At 45.3% G+C, this 18,736-nt stretch overlaps 1 protein-coding gene across 3 annotated transcripts in view; it reads right to left on the bottom strand.

Annotated features, from left to right (window-relative positions):
* LOC147641432 (putative serine/threonine-protein kinase SIS8) overlaps window positions 1-18,736 on the bottom strand; it is a 41,679-nt gene that overhangs the window by 15,773 nt on the left and 7,170 nt on the right. For all 3 annotated transcript variants that reach the window (XR_015269355.1, XR_015269360.1, XM_086821387.1), the window contains exons 2-3: window positions 12,208-12,648; window positions 9,638-9,741 (exon numbers count right to left, since the gene is read on the bottom strand). Coding sequence is in view for 1 of the 3 variants with exons in the window: in XM_086821387.1 (XP_086677513.1) it covers window positions 9,638-9,741; window positions 12,208-12,648 (545 nt within the window). In the remaining 2 variants the exon portion in view is untranslated. The remainder of the gene's footprint in view (window positions 1-9,637; window positions 9,742-12,207; window positions 12,649-18,736) is intronic.

Genomic DNA, 18,736 nt, shown 5'->3' with positions numbered 1-18,736 from the left:
GATTGGCATTGACCTCATCCATACAGTTGGCAGAGGGTGGAGATACTCATTGTTGGTATGCTCAGATGAGATCATGGTTTGACCTACATGGTTTGCGGATAGAGGCACTACCACCCTTTCAGTACAGTCTGGATTGTCCATTTTTGGATCTCACCCGCTAAGAGCAAAACCACGTGATCAAGATGGATATCATCAGAGTGGACACAAAGAGGACCTGGACTCTTGGGCACAAAAATGGCTCATTACAAGAGCCATTTTCTACGCCTCACCGGATGATTTTATCACCCGCCCGGCGTACATGGATGTACACCTATCACATGGGATACGTTGTGCCATTGGACAGATCCGGACCTCATCACACCAACTGCGGATTGAGACAGGGTGATATGTCCATCAGATCTTGGATGGCCGCATTTGTCAGCTATGCTACCAGGAGGTAGAGACAGAGGAACACTACATTTGCCGATGTATAGTCTATTATGAGATCCGAGGGAGATATCACTGCCTCTTCCGAGAGGGTTTTGGGCCATTACGCAGGGTCATAGGGTTTGAGGATCAGAGATGCCTGGGATTGTTTCTACTTGAGCTCAGGAGACACAGAGAGACTCTCTTGGCAGACAGGAGGCCGAGCCATTATGTACCTAGACAGAGGACCCTGACAGATTTCTTCGGCACCAGCACTAGCAACCCAGCCCACACACTCCTGATACCTCCTCCATTGGGCCATCAGGGCACCGACCACGCTCCCAGGGAATCACCACTGATAGAGCAGTTATCTTATGTCGTGCTGGTCGGCCACGCCCACCAGGATCCCGACCACGGCATCCTCACCATCGCCAGATCAGAGCCATTATTGCTCGGCATCGGAGGCGCCTACCTCGCTTCTACTACCTCTCCATTCTGGACAGCCCCATGGCGGAGATACTTGATCTAAGGAGAGGGCAACACTTCAACTGATCAACACACATGGATCTACCTGATATACATTTTTCAGTATTTTCCAGTATTTTCTACTCAGTATCATCTCGGAGTCTTACAGTTCCGTTCTTATAACTGTAGGACAATCACTTTATTGTACTTTTTAGTCTCATTTAGTTGTTCTCTTTGATGAGACACCAACTTCAGATGTACCCTCAGTTTTGGTCTCATAGGCCACTATGGCCTCTTAGAGACGTTAATATATCATTTCATTTCATTTCTCTCGGATTTGACATTCCTAGCTCATAGATCTAGTCTTTGTTTGTACCATGATGAGATTACATGGACACTATTGTTGGTCTCATGAACCCATCGGGTCTTTTGAAGACACTTAATATAACTCTCTCTCTCTCTCTCTCTCTCTCTCTCTCTCTCTCTCTCTATATATATATATATATATATATGGGTGATCTCTACTATCTAGCATCCATATGGCGTATGCACATTAATCTAGGTGAAATTAAGCCTTGGGATTTAATATAGACATGAAGTCTAAGGTTGTTTTCCTCCTGTAAATGACCAATTACTAAAGGGGAGTTAACCTAGGCTAAATATAGGTGGCATGCCCTTGACATCCTTGCTTCGGTCATGGGAGAGCTTTTAGTGAGCCTATATAGACACGTACTTCAGTCTTCTATTGATTGATAATGAGAACTTTGTGATTGCTTTGTGGAATTGTAAGCCCAACAGAGCGTGCAGTATCAGATGCAACCACGTGTACGAGAGCTAAAGATAGAGTGAGAGAAGAGGGAGAGAAAGATGGGAATAGGGAATTCACACAGTACACCACATTGAGCGGGGAATAGGCCCCGCCCCCTCTTCACAAATTTATTTCAAGAACAATCCACGGGCTTTTCCAAGCCAGGGCCAATACAACAAATGAATACAATATCAAACAAAGGTGTTGATGACGAGATCGGGCCGAGGTCAATGTCGAGGCACAAGATGACTGATGCCGAGCTCACCACGAGGATGACCCACAAGAGTCTTACACCGGGCAAATACCGAAATCCAATGAATCCAAGTATCCACAAATAACTCTTTGTTCTCAATAGTGGTAGAGTTTTCTGAATGTAGAAGACTTCAAGTCTATGTAGATGCTGTCGATAGAGATGACGCAAACGCCTCTTTTCTGGGCAGAGGTCATAATCAATATTTAGGCGGCAGTAGTACACAGGTAAGAGCTGCGCACAAGTGCTGTAGGTACAGATCTGGTACGGGTGCTGGTAACGCAGCCAGTAAGAGGGTAATATTCACTGGTCAGTAGAAGGTGGTGTTACTGACAGGCTGTTCTATACTGTGCAGGCAGCGCTTCAGAGATAGTTGCAACAGAGGCGACACAGGTGGGGGCAGCAAGTTGAAGCGACACGGGTGCTGCACAGCAGGCAGAGGCGGCAGCTGGTCTTCAGGGTGTCGACTGCCACAGATGGCTGATCTGCTGTGTTCAGGGTGGCGCAAAGACCTGAGTAAGGCGGATAATAATGGCTCTGCAGGTACAGGCAGCGTACAACGGCAAGTGAAGGTGGCGACAGTCGACTGAGTTCTCCAAAAAGGGTCGTAGGGTGGCAGAACACTGAGTTTTAAGGGATGGTAGCCGCCGGTTGTGATGGAGGTTGAAGGGGATGATGATGAAGATGATGGGTTTCACAACTTCTTTCCCCAAAGTTTTACTTCCAATCTTCTATGATCCATCAAGAGGGTGTTTGGATCTTTAAATACTTGAGAGGAGGCCTACTTTTAACATGCTTTGCTTTTGCTTTTACCACTTGGCTTTTGTTTTACTCACTTGCTTTTGCTTTTATTTTAATAATAGTCAAAGTTCTTGATTTTAACTTCAGGGCTGTCACCAATTGGCCAACCATTTGGTCCATCTCCAGATTTGTGTCTCGTTCACTTGAGGCCAGGCCGGTGTCTCATGTGAAGGGGCCAATATTTTGCATAACATGGACGGGAGCCAAACTAGTGCCACCCGTGTGTTAGCAAGATGGTGTCGTATGGACGGGAGCCAGACTGGTGCCACCCGTGTATGACCTGGACTGTGTTCTATCCATGGGATTGTCACGCCATGGAAGAGCCAGTATTGGTGCCGTGTCTTGCCTATGGGACTGTCACTCCATAGGGAGGCTCGTGCCTGGATCTGTGTCTTACTTTATGGGACTGTCACTCCATAGGAAGACCGGGATTTATGTTTTCTGTCGTGCCATCATTGTGCCCGACAGAAATGTTTAGTACTTGTTCCATGAACGGGAGATATGTCCATGATACTGTTTGCACATGCATTCATGTTTGCATGCTTGGAACTGTCTTCGCCTGACTTGTATTTTTGTGTTTGCCTGTTTGACGTGCCACTTACTGAGCGGGGACGCCTGCCAGTGAGTCGTGAAGTTTGCTCTCTCTTCTGACGAGTTTTGTTGCGTGTGAACATGTGGTAAGTGTATTGCATTTCATAGCATTCTTTTAAACCTTTGTTTTTATAAGGTTGCAGGTTCACACTCATTAATGAGTGGGCACCCTCCCAAATATTTCTTGGTGTCCTTGGTAGGGTGGGCACCCACGTATGGGTCATGATGGGGAGGGAACCCCTCAATTAATCATGTGTGTGGGGGTGGGTGCATGGCCACCTACCCACCCCCCACCTTGGAACCTTTGGAACTGGCCGCCTCCATGCAAAACAGGTGAGCCGGCCAGCTGTTCGTGGTATGTCCCTCCATCGCTCAGGAGTGAACCTCCTCTTGTTTATAGGCGGCTATACATGACCACCTTCGGTCATCTATCCGCCAGGCGACCTCTCCAACGTTTACCCACAGACGGCTGCGCCCAGGACGATCCTCTTTTCTCTTGCTTTGCCACGCGACTGCGCCCAGACTACGTCTCTTTCGCTTGCCCACAGGCTGCTGCACGCAGGTGGCTGCGCAGGCCTCTCTCTTTCGCTTGCCCTCAGGCGGCTGCACACAGTCAGTTGCACAGGTCTTCTCACTCACTTGCTTGCAGGCGGCTGCGCACAAGTCACCATCCTCTTGTCTTGCAAGCGGCTGCGCACAAGCGACTGCGCACAGACGGCTGCACAAGTGGCTGTGCACAGGTTCTCCTCACTCTTACCTTGCATGCGGCTGTACACATAGGCCTTCTCTCCAGCTTATGCACAGGCAGAATACTCTATAGGCGACCCTAGTTACCCCATACTATCGGGCAGCTGCTGGCGAACCATCCTCTATCTCTCAAGTTGGCTACAACAACAGTAGTAGAGACTTCTTCTTTCATACGTGGGTGCCTAATACTACTGAAGGCCATATTCATTGTTTTACAAGATGAGTGGATTTAGATTCAAGCAAAGGTCTTTGGTGTAAATCTTACAAGGGATACTCTCTGCTGCTAACACCCGTTTGGTGCCGGGTAGTCCAAGCTTCTGGAGAACCACGATCCATGGGTGCTGAGATTGGGAGAGCCAGGCGTTAGTACGGGAGCGCCTATTTGTGCGTGGTCCTGGAACACCAGTGGGGCGCTCTCTACGGATTCCAGTGAAGGCACGGGACCGTAGAGACTAGACTTCTTCAAGCGGATCGCTCTCCTTCGAACGTCTACTTCAAGTCTCTTGTTTGGTAACTGTATTCATCTCAATTGTACATGGACATCATCTGGTTCATTGAACCCATGGAGCATTGTATCACTTAAATACTCCCAATAATATATCATATATTGAGGGGGGGGTCGGCCCGTTCCGGCCCCAGTGCTGGTGTCCATTGATCATCATTTCATTTCATTTCAGTTTTAAGTTGCTATTGAGTTGTCCATTTATATTGTGATGTTTAAGTTGTGCTATTACGCGTGTGGGTGTCCAACGGAGTCTATTCCCACTTGACGAGATCGGTTTCATTGGTATCACATCCAAGTTATTTCCCTCTTCTTAGTGGGGAAAACGAACCTGTGTTTTGGACACCCCGCTTCTAGCACACTTAACACAATGGACAGCCAAGGCAACCCTTTGGAAGTGCCGAATTCGAGGGGCCCATCAAGTGCCTCGCGTGATTCTAATGCTTTGCAGGGAAGGCACAAGCCCCTTGAGAGGGTGAATGATAGTGATTCGAGGAGACAACTGTCTCGTGGAAAGACAGTTATGCAAGAAGAAGAGTCTAATGCAATGAGGGCTGAATTGGAGCATATGAGAAAGCTTTTGCAAGCAAAAGAGCAAGAGCTGAAATTCTTGCATGAAGATCCCCATGTACAAAGTGCCATTGAAGCAAGGAAAGCCGATTCTTCTCCACAAGGCACAAAGGGTGACAGGTATATATATGCTGGTGCTCATAGAGGGCATGATGGTCACATGTATTCAAGGCATGTATCCCATGGAGGGGGTGACAGGTCTGCCACTAGAAGAGCTTTGCCTATCGAGTTGTCTCATGGAGAGACATTGCCTTATGCAGGAAGGTCACATGCATCTGATTCTCAGGTTCGTGGAGCACATGCCACCGTGCTTCATGAAACTTCCATGATGGCCCATGGAGCCCATGCAGATAGGGCTGCCCCGTTGAATAAGGGGAAAAGAAAAACAGAGGACCATGAGCCTCATCCCTGAAAGGTCAAGGAATTTAAAGCAGGTGACAAGTCCGTTAAGTTTGATGTTTTTAATGGAGAGCATGATGCTTCCAAGGTGTTAGCATTTGTGGCACAGTTTGATATTGCTTTTAGTGATGAGGACTTCACTGAGAAGTCTAAAGTACGCCATGCTAGCATGTTCTTGAAGGGGACAGTTGCTCATTGGTGGATCACTGAAAAGACCACCAAAGACCCCATTTGCACTTGGAAAGAGTTTAAGGACAGATTTTATGCCCAGTTCTTGCCACCTAATGCTGAGCAAACTCTCACCCAAAAGTGGGATAGACTTGAGCAAAGAGATAATGAAAGTGTGCAGCAGTATGTTAATAAGTTTTGGAAAGTGTTGCTTGAGGTAACTCCTTTTATGCTAATCACCGAGGATGAAAGAAAGAGGAAGTTTCGCTCAGGATTGCAACCAGCTTATCGTTCGGGCATTGAATTGCACCCGAAACACACTTTGCAACAGCTTATAGCCTCTGCTCTTGCTACGGAGCAATTGGTGCTCAAAATTAAGCAAGATCAAGGGGGTTCAAAGGGCAAAGATAAGGCTGTCCCAAATCTGCAAAAAGGTGGACAGCCACCTAAAAAGAGCTTCCGGGAGATCCAGAAGGGAGGTAAAGCTGAAAATACCTCATCCATGGATAGTGTGCTCGAGAAGAACAGGTTTGGCTTGACTCTTGAGCAAAGGGAGCAATATGTGAAAGAGGGGAAATGTTTTGCATGTGGAAGCAAAGAGCATATGTTTCGGCAATGCCCCAAACGTAAGCAAGATGCAAGAGGACTAGCAGTCTAAGCCTAATGTGCATGCAGTTCCCGATATGCAGGGTAGTGTTGATCATGCTGGCAAAGAGGGAGATTCCATCTCTATTGTATCACACATCCATATTAATAAAGCAATAAAGAAGAATTTGGTAGCAGATGCATTGTCCAGGAGGCCATATGTGGCTGCAATTTCAATAGCCTCACATGGGGAATTGACTACTATGCATGATTTGTATCATTTGGATGCTGATTTTGTCATATTTGGGCTTATTTGATGGCTGGTCACACTCATGCCTCTTATGTGATCAAAGAGGGCTATCTCATGAACGAAAATTGCCTATGTGTGGTGAAGGACATGCGTCCCAAGGTTTTAAAGGAATGTCATGCCACACCCTATGCTGATCATCGTGGTATCATGCCTACTACATGCATGATTGAGAGAGATTTCTTTTGGCCAAGCATACGTAAAGACATTGAGGCATATGTACGTGCATGTCTTACTTGCCAAAAGGTAAAATTTGATAGGCAAAAGCCTCCAGGTTTACTTCAGCCATTACCTATTCTCTCGCAGCCATGCTCTTCCGTCTACTCCGCCCACATTTTTCGCACCCTCTCCAACCTCGAGCCACACATCCCACTTGATGAACTTACCACACAACTCTCCGCCACCCTTCATACATCCGTCGTAGCTGCCTTCCCACACACCATAGCCACTCCCAAACCACCAAGCGGACTGTTCCATAAAACAGTTGGTATGATGAGGAGTGCAACGGGAGGTTGCTCTAGGCTCCACCACTCACAAGCTGGCACGAGCGATCTTCCGACATCTCACACGGAGGAAGAAGCGAGCCTATCTAACCAATCTCGAGCATGAGTTGTACCAGTTATTTATGGGGCGGGAAACCACCTACCGACCCCGATCACCTCTGTAACTATTTAGTCTCTATTTCACATGATGAAACCCATGCCCAGACACCTGAAAGGTGGAAGAAGACATAGTCCATAAGGTTTGATTAAGAAAAAGCACCATTCTTGGTCAAAAAGCAAGAAAAAGCAAAAAGTCAAACAGGGTTGACTATGAGCCAAGGGTACCATTGGAAAGAGGAGACTGAGCCAAACCAAAAAGCTAAAAGACGCTTTCTCAAAAAGCAACTCTAAGGCCTTAAAGCGAGAAAACCAAAGCACCAAAAGTTGAGTAATATTTTATTAATAAAAGTAAAAAAAGCAAAAGCAAAGCATAAAAAGACAAAGCAAAAGCAAGATGGCTTTTTGGCAAAACGCGAAGACGCTAGAGCCCTCTTGTTTTGGACATCAAGCTTGTGGACAGCAAGGAGACCCTCATCTTCATCCACTCGCCGCCGCTGCCGCTGAGCTCAACCCAGCCGCCACCCAACTCAGCCACTCCAGAGCCGCCACCGCCGCCCAACTTTGGAAGCTTGAACTTGCACATGAAGCTTGGAACTTGGACATGAACATGGAACTTGGGTATATAGCTTACTTGGACTTGGATTTGGATTTGGATTCATTGGACTTGGATTCATTGAATTTGGATTTGGAAATTAGATTTGGTACTAGCCCGGTGAGGGATACTAGTGGGTCATCCTCGTGGTGTGCTCGGCATCAGAGATCTCCTGCCTCGACATCGACTTGGATATCCTACATCGGCATATCTGTTTGTTTTGTACTCATTGATTGTATTGATCCTGGCCAGCGTGCCCGTGGACTGTTCCTGAATAAATTCTTGAAAGGGGGCGGGACCTGTGCCCCACTCAGTGTGGTGTATTGTGCAAGATCCTATTCCCTCTCTCTCTATAAGTTATCTCTTGGACACGTGGTTGAGTCTGTCACTGCACCCTCTTCAGGGAGAGATGTGGGCCACTGTCTCAGCCTTCAGGTCATTGATTTCCCACACCAGTGATGCTTGGGACTCTAACTGAGCTGCGTTGCAATCTGCTTCCCAGTGAGCGCACCCCCTCTGCTTGGTTTCGAGCCTTGGGGGACCATCAGCATCTCCCAGACAGCTGAAGCTGCTACTCCCCTTAAAAGCACACCTGAAGCTGCTTCTGCTGCCACTCTGGACACCCAGCACAACCTGAGACTACCACTTGTAGCTGCTCAGCTGCAAGGTACTTCCCTGCTCCAGTTCTAGTTGCTCTTGCTCAAAGGTTGAGTTTGAGTTGCCTCAGCTTCAAGATAGAAGCTCCATCATCCAGCTTGAAGCTCTCGATGCATCTCCTGACTCAAAATCAGTAGTAGAGGTGGTAGCAAGCACTCACCTCTCTAGTACTGAGAGGTCTACAAAAGCATCAACAGCAGGTACTCTTTCAAAAGGCTTTTCAACATTATCCTCATTGGAGATGGGCTGGTGCACCATAGCCCACACGAAACCAACACATGGAGAGACCTAGAGAGCTCTCATTTGCAGAAGCCTTGGTCTCAGCCAGAAACCCTTCCTCCACCCGCAAAATAAACAGCAGGCATACCTTCAACAACAAATCAAAATAGAAATCTTTAGCTGAAAGGCACAATGCAAACAGAAGTAATCCTTTCATAGGAAAAGGAGGTGGAGGACAGCCTCCATGAGGCTATGGAGGTCCTCAAGAAGGGAGTGATCTTGCAAGGAGTCAAAAAACAAGTCCCATTGGGACAGAGTGAAGGTGTGCATATGTAATAGATTCTCTCATTTCCTGCAGTTTTTTGAGTTGTCTAGTACGAAATCAGGTGAAAATCTTGGTGGTGCAATGAAAGGTGGGCACTTATATCACTGAATAATAGGTAAGCGCAACAAAAAGGCAAACATGACATAAGAGTTCATTGTTATTGATTTTTCTTGAGTCAATTTATTAGAGTCCTCTGACCATTGTCTTTGTGCCTGATTTGTCAGGGCCCTAGGGGGGGTGGTGGCTCTCGAGATTACATCGGAAGAGGGCCACCTCCAAGCACCAGCCGGTGCTACAATTATGGTCATGATGGCCATTGGACCAGAGATTGCAAGGAAGGAGATTGGAAGAACAAATGCTACCAATGTGGGCGAGGAGGTCACATAGATGGCTCTTAAGCATTGGTAACCTTTCCTTCACAAGAGGAAATTCACAGTTAAGATAGGTCATCACGCACTTGCCTAGTGTCCAATGGAGTGACAGACATGCCAGGTGGAGTCAAATCTTCTTGCAGTTTGGAGGTATGATTGAATAAATCCCAATAATTTCATAAAGATACAACTAAACTTAGCACAAATCCCCAAAATATATTGAAATGTACATCTAAGAGGACATACAAGACATAAGCAACCAAAGCTTCCAACCTTTCAGATTCCAGCTTTACAACATTGACTGCCCCTTCATCTGTTCCCGTGTAGTGACTCCCTTTCACTAAACGGCATGGGATGCCAACATGGTCAGCCAAAACCTGCAATGTCAAAAGACGGTATACCTTCAGCCAACCATAACAGATTCACAATATGCACTATAAAAGGAAAGCAAACAAAAGGGAAGTCCAAAAAAAAAAGATTTAAAAAAGGTCATTAGACTGGACGAGACAGGTCACATAGATCGAAAAAAACAAGACTGGTGTAGAGCTGAAAAGTTCAGGTTACTCTAAATATAAGAGGGAGAGTGCAGACTTGACTTTCAGCCTGGATCTGACTGGAGGATCTAGTCCAATAATCCTTAAGCTGAACTGAGCTTGGCTTGGGCTGTTGTACGAGTTCACAACCAATGAGAGCTGGCCTATTTTTAAAGAGAAGGCTGGGCATGCAGATGTGCAGACCTACTGTTAATAAATCTGAGCCTGCCTATAAAAGAGGTCATTGGGCATTTTCTTCCGATTCTCCTGGCTCAGCCCCAAACTCCTATCAGCCCCGCTCTGTGTCATTCTAGCCTCACGCGCTGAGGTGCTCCCCAGGGGAGCTGTGACTAGGTAGTAGGGGGTGAGCTTGTCAGCTCTCCCACACACTAACTTGTAATAAATGTGCAGGTCAAAGCTGTTAGACAGTTGTGTGACAGTCCATGTACATGACTGTAACCCTAAATCTTTATGTGCATGTTTCAAAGCTTGCCACCTCATCAAACAACTGCACTCACACATCACAACTTCAGAGGGCTTATTTTTAGTCCATCATCATTCACAATGAATAAGCTTAGGGGGAAAAAAAGCTTTCATGGATTAGGTTTTCCAAAACCTTGTGCCTATTTCAAAAGCCTACAAAAAAAAAGCAGAGTTAACTATATGCCATATTATAGCATCTACTGATGGGACCACTTCCAGTGTGACAAAAGAAGAGAAACCTAAACACAGTCATTACAAGTTAGTAAGGAGCTAGAAAAGCCTTGCTTACCCGAGACTAAAGACACCTATCCCCTTCATCTACTTCTCCTTTTGTAGAGGTAGGGACTACCTTTAAAGACGTGCATGCTTATATTGCCTTTCACATCACTACTTGTATCATATCGAAGTATTTTGACATGGCATGAGGATTAAGCATGCTAGCATTACTCACGACACTTCAGGTATCTACCCAAGTAAGCCATAAGTATGTTAGAAGTCATCTCCTGTCTATACCTATTTACCAGGGCCTTTGTTGTGGGTGTGCCCGCCCTTTTAGGTGTTTTCTCATTTTTCCTCACTCCCCGTATTTTTCCCCCATTTTTCCTATTTTTTCCGTGGCTTGGGTGGCAGTCCTGTGGTGGCAGGAGGTCTTAGTTGTTGGCCAACTGCAGCAGTGTTCCTACTGGAGGTAGCCGACTGCCTTGCACACAGGTCGTGGACTTATTTCCATGCTGGCCGACAGTACACACCTGGCCGACTGGGTGTAGGTGCTGGTCGTGGAGTTCATGTGCCTGTCGGCTGTCCTAGAGCAGGCCAACTGCAGTGTTGGGGCCATATATAATGGCCCCACAGCCCCTTGCCACATTTGTCTTGTATTCGGGATTCTTCTTGTGTATATAGAGCAGAGTTACACGCCTCTCTCTCTCCTTCTCTTGTGCTGTCTATTTTCTGCACTGTGCTTGCTCTTGTGTTTCCAGATTTCATCATCTTCTCTCCGCTGCGTATTCTGACAAAGTATTCTACACTTTGCTCATACTAATGCTCTTGATCTTGACATCATACATGATTGGAACTGGTAACACAATCTAGTTAAAGGTTTTTTTCTCCACTATGCAGGCCCATCCTAAAGTACTACAAGAATTCCCAGCAAGAACCACCGTTATCCTAACACTTGAGGAACTAGACTCAAGATACATTTTGAATTATAATCGGTGTCTAGGATTCCACTTGATGTGATATTTCACCTGGAAGCCCTTCTCATAAGTGACAAAAGGTTGAGCCTTCACATGATTGGCTGCAAGGAAGCTTGCACATGAATGGCTGACCAGCTACATAACAAGGTAAAATAAGGTTCCACCTACACATAATTGGTTAACAGAACACCTGGCAAGGTTACATTTCTCATTGAATGAAAGGCACATACTTTGCCCTTTTGTCTCGTTAAGAATCACTTGAATTCTAACCCTGCACTAGGAACACTCAATACTTTGACTGGACAGAAGGGTTACTTGTCCTTTTGCGGAAGACTTGTGTCTGCTTACGTCATCACTTGCATCACATAGACTGCTTACTGAGCAGTATGATGATGGCAAGGCACCATGACTAAGCATGCTGCTAACATGTGACATGTCATGTAGAGTATCAACACCAAGCTCCTGACAAGCTATATTCAATGACATATGCCATATGACAAGTTCATGACATGACTCAGTAAATATTATCTCCAACACTCCCAGTGTTCTCTCTGTCCTAACTCATCATACAGCTTCCAAAAGAACATCAGCAAATTAGCAATTTCGAAATCTTTAAATAATCAAACTGCCATACCTTAAACAACAACGCTCGATGCCGAGATAATCCAATATTCAGACAGCCCAGTGGTAAGACAATATTGTTCAAAGATGTCCTGAGCTCATAACTTTTAGTTCTCCAGCTTCTTAGCATATCATTTGCATCCACAACAGGTCCCCCCATGTGTTGAACAACAAGGTCAGCAATCTTCTGAACAAGGTCACTAGATTGTGGACTGATCCCACTCATTCCACAATCAACAGCAAGACAAAGAGCTGCTTGTTCAAGGTGTACAAGATCTGGGTCTATTCCTCTGTTGACTAAAACCACCTCATACCCAAGCATGTCTGTCAAAGGGGTACCTTGAAGGTCCACTAAGGAGGGAATTTTTTCCGCAGTGCCAAAATCAGATACTACACCATAGACATCATAAAACCCATCCACAATCTTCTCCTCATAGTCAAGCACGTTGTAATTCTGCATGACAAGACTTTAAAATGTCAACTTTCCAACCTCAAAGGCATTTATCCAACAAGGCCAAATCAGATACTACACCATGGACACAACAACAGGCATCATACAACCATCAACCATTTCTCTTCATGTTGGAACTTTCCATAGCAGGAATATAAACTAGGTGTATGCGTATGTGGTTGGTTTGTTTTGTATGTTTTTTATTTTTTTTCTTGGCAGTAGGTGGCGCCGCGCCGGGGGGGGGGGGGGGGGGGGGGGGGGGGGCGCGTAATATTTGCCAGGCGTTCATTTAAATGCCTTTCAAAATCATCTCATACCTTACAAAACGTTTCACACATAGGAGGGTCAAAAGTGCCAATCTTCAGAAAAACATCATGAAAACCCTATAAGTATGAAAAACATGCAGAATTTGCATATGTTTGAAATTTTCCATCATCAAAATCAAACATTTTGCATTCTGAAACCTTCTTATTCCCCTCCTAGGTGTGCAAGAGTCCAGGGAGAAGATAGATAAAGTGCAGCTAAACAGCAAGCAAACGGAAAAACAAATTCACAAGTAGATCTAAATTCATGTACAAGAATGACTACAACTGAATGTTCAAGTACAAAATGATACTCAAAAATCTCTCCCTGTTCTCAGCCCACTGTTGCTGTCAGGAACATCTACTCAACCAACGTTGCTGCTGAAGAACTCCATGGGTATCTGAGATGCTCTGCAATGATCCCTAATCGTTGCTTGTGAACTGGCTGTCTACCAAACCACGACTTCATTATGAAGGTTTGAATATTAATAAACGACTTGTGTTAAGGTTCAATTGTTAAAATTAAGATTGTAAAAACTATTTTGCAACCCACGGCTTCCCAGTTGCTTGAGTAGGAGCCAATTTGCAGCCCGCTTGCATGAGGGCTGCCCGACTGCCATATGGGTTGCACATTATCACGTGCATCCTACGCTTGGATGCCACATGGACATATATGTTCAGAAGGTGCAGGACCTGGAGTGGAAAATCGGTCCCATGTGAGCCCAGTCCACAACGAGTCAACCACGGTTCCACTCTAAGCGTCCAAGGTCAAGTGTGCATTGTCCTGGACATGAAGCAATGCCAGTGTCAAATCCCCAAGGATCTCCTCGTGATCGTTCCCGGTACGAGACTCGAATCCTGCAAACAAACAAACAAACAACAAGGGGGTGCAAGCCTGACTCACCTCCCAACCATGACAGCCGTGGGCAAGCCCACAGTCTTTGCTGTCCCCACCGAGCCACGAGCTAAGCTAACTAGGTTGACGTACCGACCAATCTCCACCTCGCGACCTCCCATACCGCCACGAAGCTGCCCTCACGGGCCTCGAGATTGCTGCCGGCCTCGGCTGCGTAAAGCAGGTGCACGTCTGCACTAGATCCAAGCTCCAAGACCATAGAGCTCTCACAAACTCGCGAGACTCTCTATATCCCAATAACTAACCTTGGGCACCCTTTTATAGGCTCTTGGCCGGTCATCGAGCGTCCACACTTGGGCGCCCGCCCGAAAACCTCGAAGCTAGTCTTGTGTGCGTGTAACACACGGTAGATACACACTGTGCACATGACCTACTCCCCTTCCTCTAAGAGCTCATTCCTGAGCTCACTAAAAAGCCAGGGTAATCTCTCTGAAGAGTAGTCAATGTCTCCCATGTAACGTCCTCCTCAACACGATCCTTCCACTTGATCTTGTATTACTTGATAAGCGTATTACGCAATCTTCTTTCACGAAATCCAAGAATCTTTTCAGGTTCGTGCGGAACAAATGTCATATCCTCGACATCTATAATTTCTTGAGGAGTAACTAACTGATCTATTCCACCCAGTACTTCCTTAAGTCTACTGACATGAAATACAGAATGAACTTTCACATGAGAAGGCAAATCCAATTCATATGCAACAGAACCAATCCGTCGTGTGATACGAAATGGTCCACAATATCTAGAGGATAATTTCGGAGATCGACCTGTCCGTAAAGTCTCGGAATCTTTCGGAACTCGCAAATATACCATCGTTTCTTCAAAGAACTCTCTGGGTGAACGATGTCTATTAGAATAAAACCTGTCTCGGTCTTGAGCACTTCTAATAGATTCCTTCGCAACTTGTAACATTTCCTGCATATCTTGCAAAAAATTACGTGCTGCATCATGCTGAAGTCCTGAGAATCCTACTGTAACAAGTGATCTAGGTTGAAAACCATACATACGCATAAAAGGACTAAAACTTGTACTCGTATGCTTAGTACTGTTATATGCAAACTCTAACATAGGAAGATAATCCTCCCATGAACTGTGTCTTTTGGATACATATGCTCGAAGTATATCCTCCAAAATCTGATTCACTCTTTCAGTCTGGCCATCACATTGAGGATGATCAGAGGAACTCAAATTCAAAGTTGTTTCCAACTTCTCAAAAACAAGTTTCCAAAAATCACTCGTAAACTTAGAGTCCCTATCACTGACTATGTCCTGCGGTAACCCGTACAGTCTAAACAATTGCTCGATAAACTGCCGTGCTAATTGCATAGCTGTAATAGTCTTCCGGGTTGGTAAAAATCTAGCCAATTTTGTCAAGCGATCCACCACAACCCAAATAGAATCGTGGCCGTGATGTGTTCTTGGCAATCCGGTAATAAAATCCATGGAAATACTTTCCCATTTATTACCTGGGATTTGCAAAGGATGCAACAACCCAGCCTGTCTAAAGCGTTCAGCTTTATTAGCCTGACAAATTTGACACTTGAGAACATAATCTTCTACATACCCTTTCCTCTTTGGCCAATAAAAAGTGTGTTTCACTAACGATAGTGTCCTGTGAACCCCAGGGTGTCCAGCAGAAGGGGCGTCGTGACACTCCTTAAGAATCTTGGACCTAATGTCCGGGATCTGTGGTACACAAATTGTCATTATGGAATAGTAAACCATTCCGAATCATCCACTGGCCTCCGGCAGCCTGAATGGTAGACTGCTCAGTCATTGAGTCTTGGTCAGTCAATGAGCTCCCATCCTGGATCTTCTGCCAAAATGGATCAGGTAAAGCTAAGATAGGTGCTTCCTTGACCCTAAACATCTGGAGGAAGACCTCATAAGTGAGGTGCTGCGAGGTCATGGTCAAAGCTGAAAACCGGGCAACAACATCATAATCATCCTCTTTCTTGAGGAATTCCTTCTTGAAGACGTCTTCGAATTGTGCCCAAGTTGTTGACTTAGGGTTGAGTTCCTTCCACCAAAGCAAAGCTTTGCCTGAGAGGAAACCTGCTGCTGACTGGATCTTTTTTCCATCATCATATGGATGAAACTGAAAGTGAACTTGCCACTTATGTAGCCAAGTGTCCACGATCTCCTTGGTGCGCTGCTTTTGCTCACCCCCGAACGGTTCCGGAGTAATGTTGGTGCCTAAAGCAGAGGCCAAGGTATCCATACCCGATAGAGTTGTAACATGCGGAAGCTCGGGAGTCTTCTTTCAGCCCTAAACACTCTTGGAAACCTTCTGATGCAAAAACGCACCATCTGATGCAAAAACGCAAGTAGAGAGAGAGAAGAGAGAGAGAGAGTGAGAAGTGCTGGAAATTCAGTATATACTATGGTACAAAAAGGTACATATCTTGCAGCCATGGGCTGCCTGCTGCCTTCGCTGCCTTCATAAAAAGGTGGTTAACCCTAAAATCTGTCCCCTATGGGACCTCTAATGATCCAATCCCCTAGTGGGAGAGAATACTTACAATGATGAGCACTTATGCTATCTATAGGGGTCTTGGACATATTTTATGCTGGTCGGCCAGTCATAAATGCATAAACTTGTTTTAATGCTACCGACTGGTCCTGATGCATGCGCTTCTCAGCTGCCTTGTCTTCTGGTACAACCGACCACTCCAGTGTGCAGTCGACAGCCTTGTGTGCAGCCAACAACACCTTTTCCTGCAGCCGACAACCATCTGGTCTTCAGTTTGCTCTCCATGCCTGTCTCCAGTCTTCACTGCCAAAGGTGATCTGTGCTCTATCATCCTGGTTCTACTCTTTATCTGGTTGCCTCTTCTAGATCTAGCCCCGAGAATGTCCATGGCATCTGTGATGCACATGACATCCCCCTCTGCTAAACTTGATGACGGGAATCCAACCTGCTCTTGGATGACTGTCATCATCCCAATCCTGTCCCGAAGTCCCTCTGTCATCATCCATCCTTGGCAAACCTTTTTCTCTGAAAACCCAGCTTGTTCCCCAAACCACTCTATCTCTGATGAAGATCTATGCATCTGGTCTTCCTCTAGTCCACAATCCATTCCTGCCCTGACTCTGAACACCGTCTTGGTCTTCTTTCCTGGAACTGAGTCTGGCACTCTCACATCACCATTGGAGGATCAACCTCCCTTGGGACCGTTGCCTGAGAACCTATCTGGCTCACGGCACTGCCATCCCCATCTGGCACTGTGGAACACCACCAACAAACCTCCTGGGAGTTCTTCCCGATCTGTGTTCCCGCCTTGGGCTTCGAATCCGTGTACTTTCCTGTACCTTGGACCTGTACACCATCATTTGGGACTGAATCAGTGTTTAGCTTTGCTGAGCCTGATGCTCTGATACCAATGTAACATGCGGAAGCTCTGGGAGTCTTCTTTCAGCCCTAAACACTCTTGGAAACCTTCTGATGCAAAAACGCACCATCTGATGCAAAAACGCAGGTAGAGAGAGAGAAGAGAGAGAGAGAGTGAGAAGTGCTGGAAATTCAGTATATACTATGGTACAAAAAGGTACATATCTTGCAGCCATGGGCTGCCTTCATAAAAAGGTGGTTAACCCTAAAATCTGTCCCCTATGGGACCTCTAATGATCCAATCCCCTAGTGGGAGAGAATACTTACAATGATGAGCACTTATGCTATTTATAGGGGTCTTGGACATATTTTATGCTGGCCGACTGCTGGTCGGCCAGTCATAAATGCATAAACTTGTTTTAATGCTGCCGACTGGTCTTGATGCATGCGCTTCTCAGCTGCCTTGTCTTCTGGTACAGCCGACCACTCCAGTGTGCAGCCGACAACCTTGTGTGCAGCCAACAACACCTTTTCCTGCAGCCGACAACCATCTGGTCTTCAGTTTGTTCTCCATGCCTGTCTCCAGTCTTCACTACCAAAGGTGATCTGTGCTCTATCATCCTGGTTCTACTCTTTATCTGGTTGCCTCTTCTGGATCTAGCCCCGAGAATGTCCATGGCATTTGTGATGCACATGACAAGAGTAGAGAGGGTAGTGGTCAAAAGAGTGATGGAGTTTTGCAAAGCTTGCATCTGAGCTGCGATTTGTGCCTGACGTTCCGACGAAGAAGCTTCGAGAGTTAATTTGAACTCTTGGAAATCTGATTTTGACACTTAATCGTCAAAAATATCGGCATCGGTATCTTCCGTAGTCGGCAAGCCTTCGCGTTCGACAAGGGGCTCCAACTCCGATTCTTGGGTCGACATCATGAAGAGGGCAAGTAGAGAGAAAAATCGATCTTTGCACAATAAAAGTGCGAGTGAACTTGAGAGCTTGAGAGATGTGTGGCAAGAAGCCCACTTAAGGGGTTTATAAAGGTTTCCCCAAAAGCTAAAAATCCCCAAAAGCTATCTTTAGCTTTTGCTTTTGTGTGTTTTTTTTAACATACATATATATATATATATATATATATATATATATATATATATATATGTATGTATGTATGTATGTATGTATGTATGTATGTATGTATATACATATGTATATATGTATGTATATATATGTATATATATATGTATGTATATATGTATATATGTATATACATATGTATATATGTATGTATATATATGTATATATGTATATATATGTATATACATATGTATATATGTATGTATATATATGTATATATATGTATATATGTATATATGTATATATATATATATATTCTGCTTTCTTTTATAAAAAAAACACCTTTAACCTTGGAGGGGGTTTTTAAACTTTTTAAAAAAAAATAATCAAAAAAACAAAAGCGCCTCAAATCGGCGAAGGGTTTCTTTGTTGTTGTTTTTTTTTCTCATCCCTCCTAGATTTAGTGCCGCTGGC

This window comes from Cibotium barometz, chromosome 2, assembly GCF_041138505.1.
Source record: "Cibotium barometz isolate CiBa-2024 chromosome 2, ASM4113850v1, whole genome shotgun sequence".
NCBI classification, from domain to species: Eukaryota; Viridiplantae; Streptophyta; class Polypodiopsida; order Cyatheales; family Cibotiaceae; genus Cibotium; species Cibotium barometz.
Note: the sequence above shows the minus strand (reverse complement) of the source record. Positions and strands in the feature narration are given on the sequence as shown.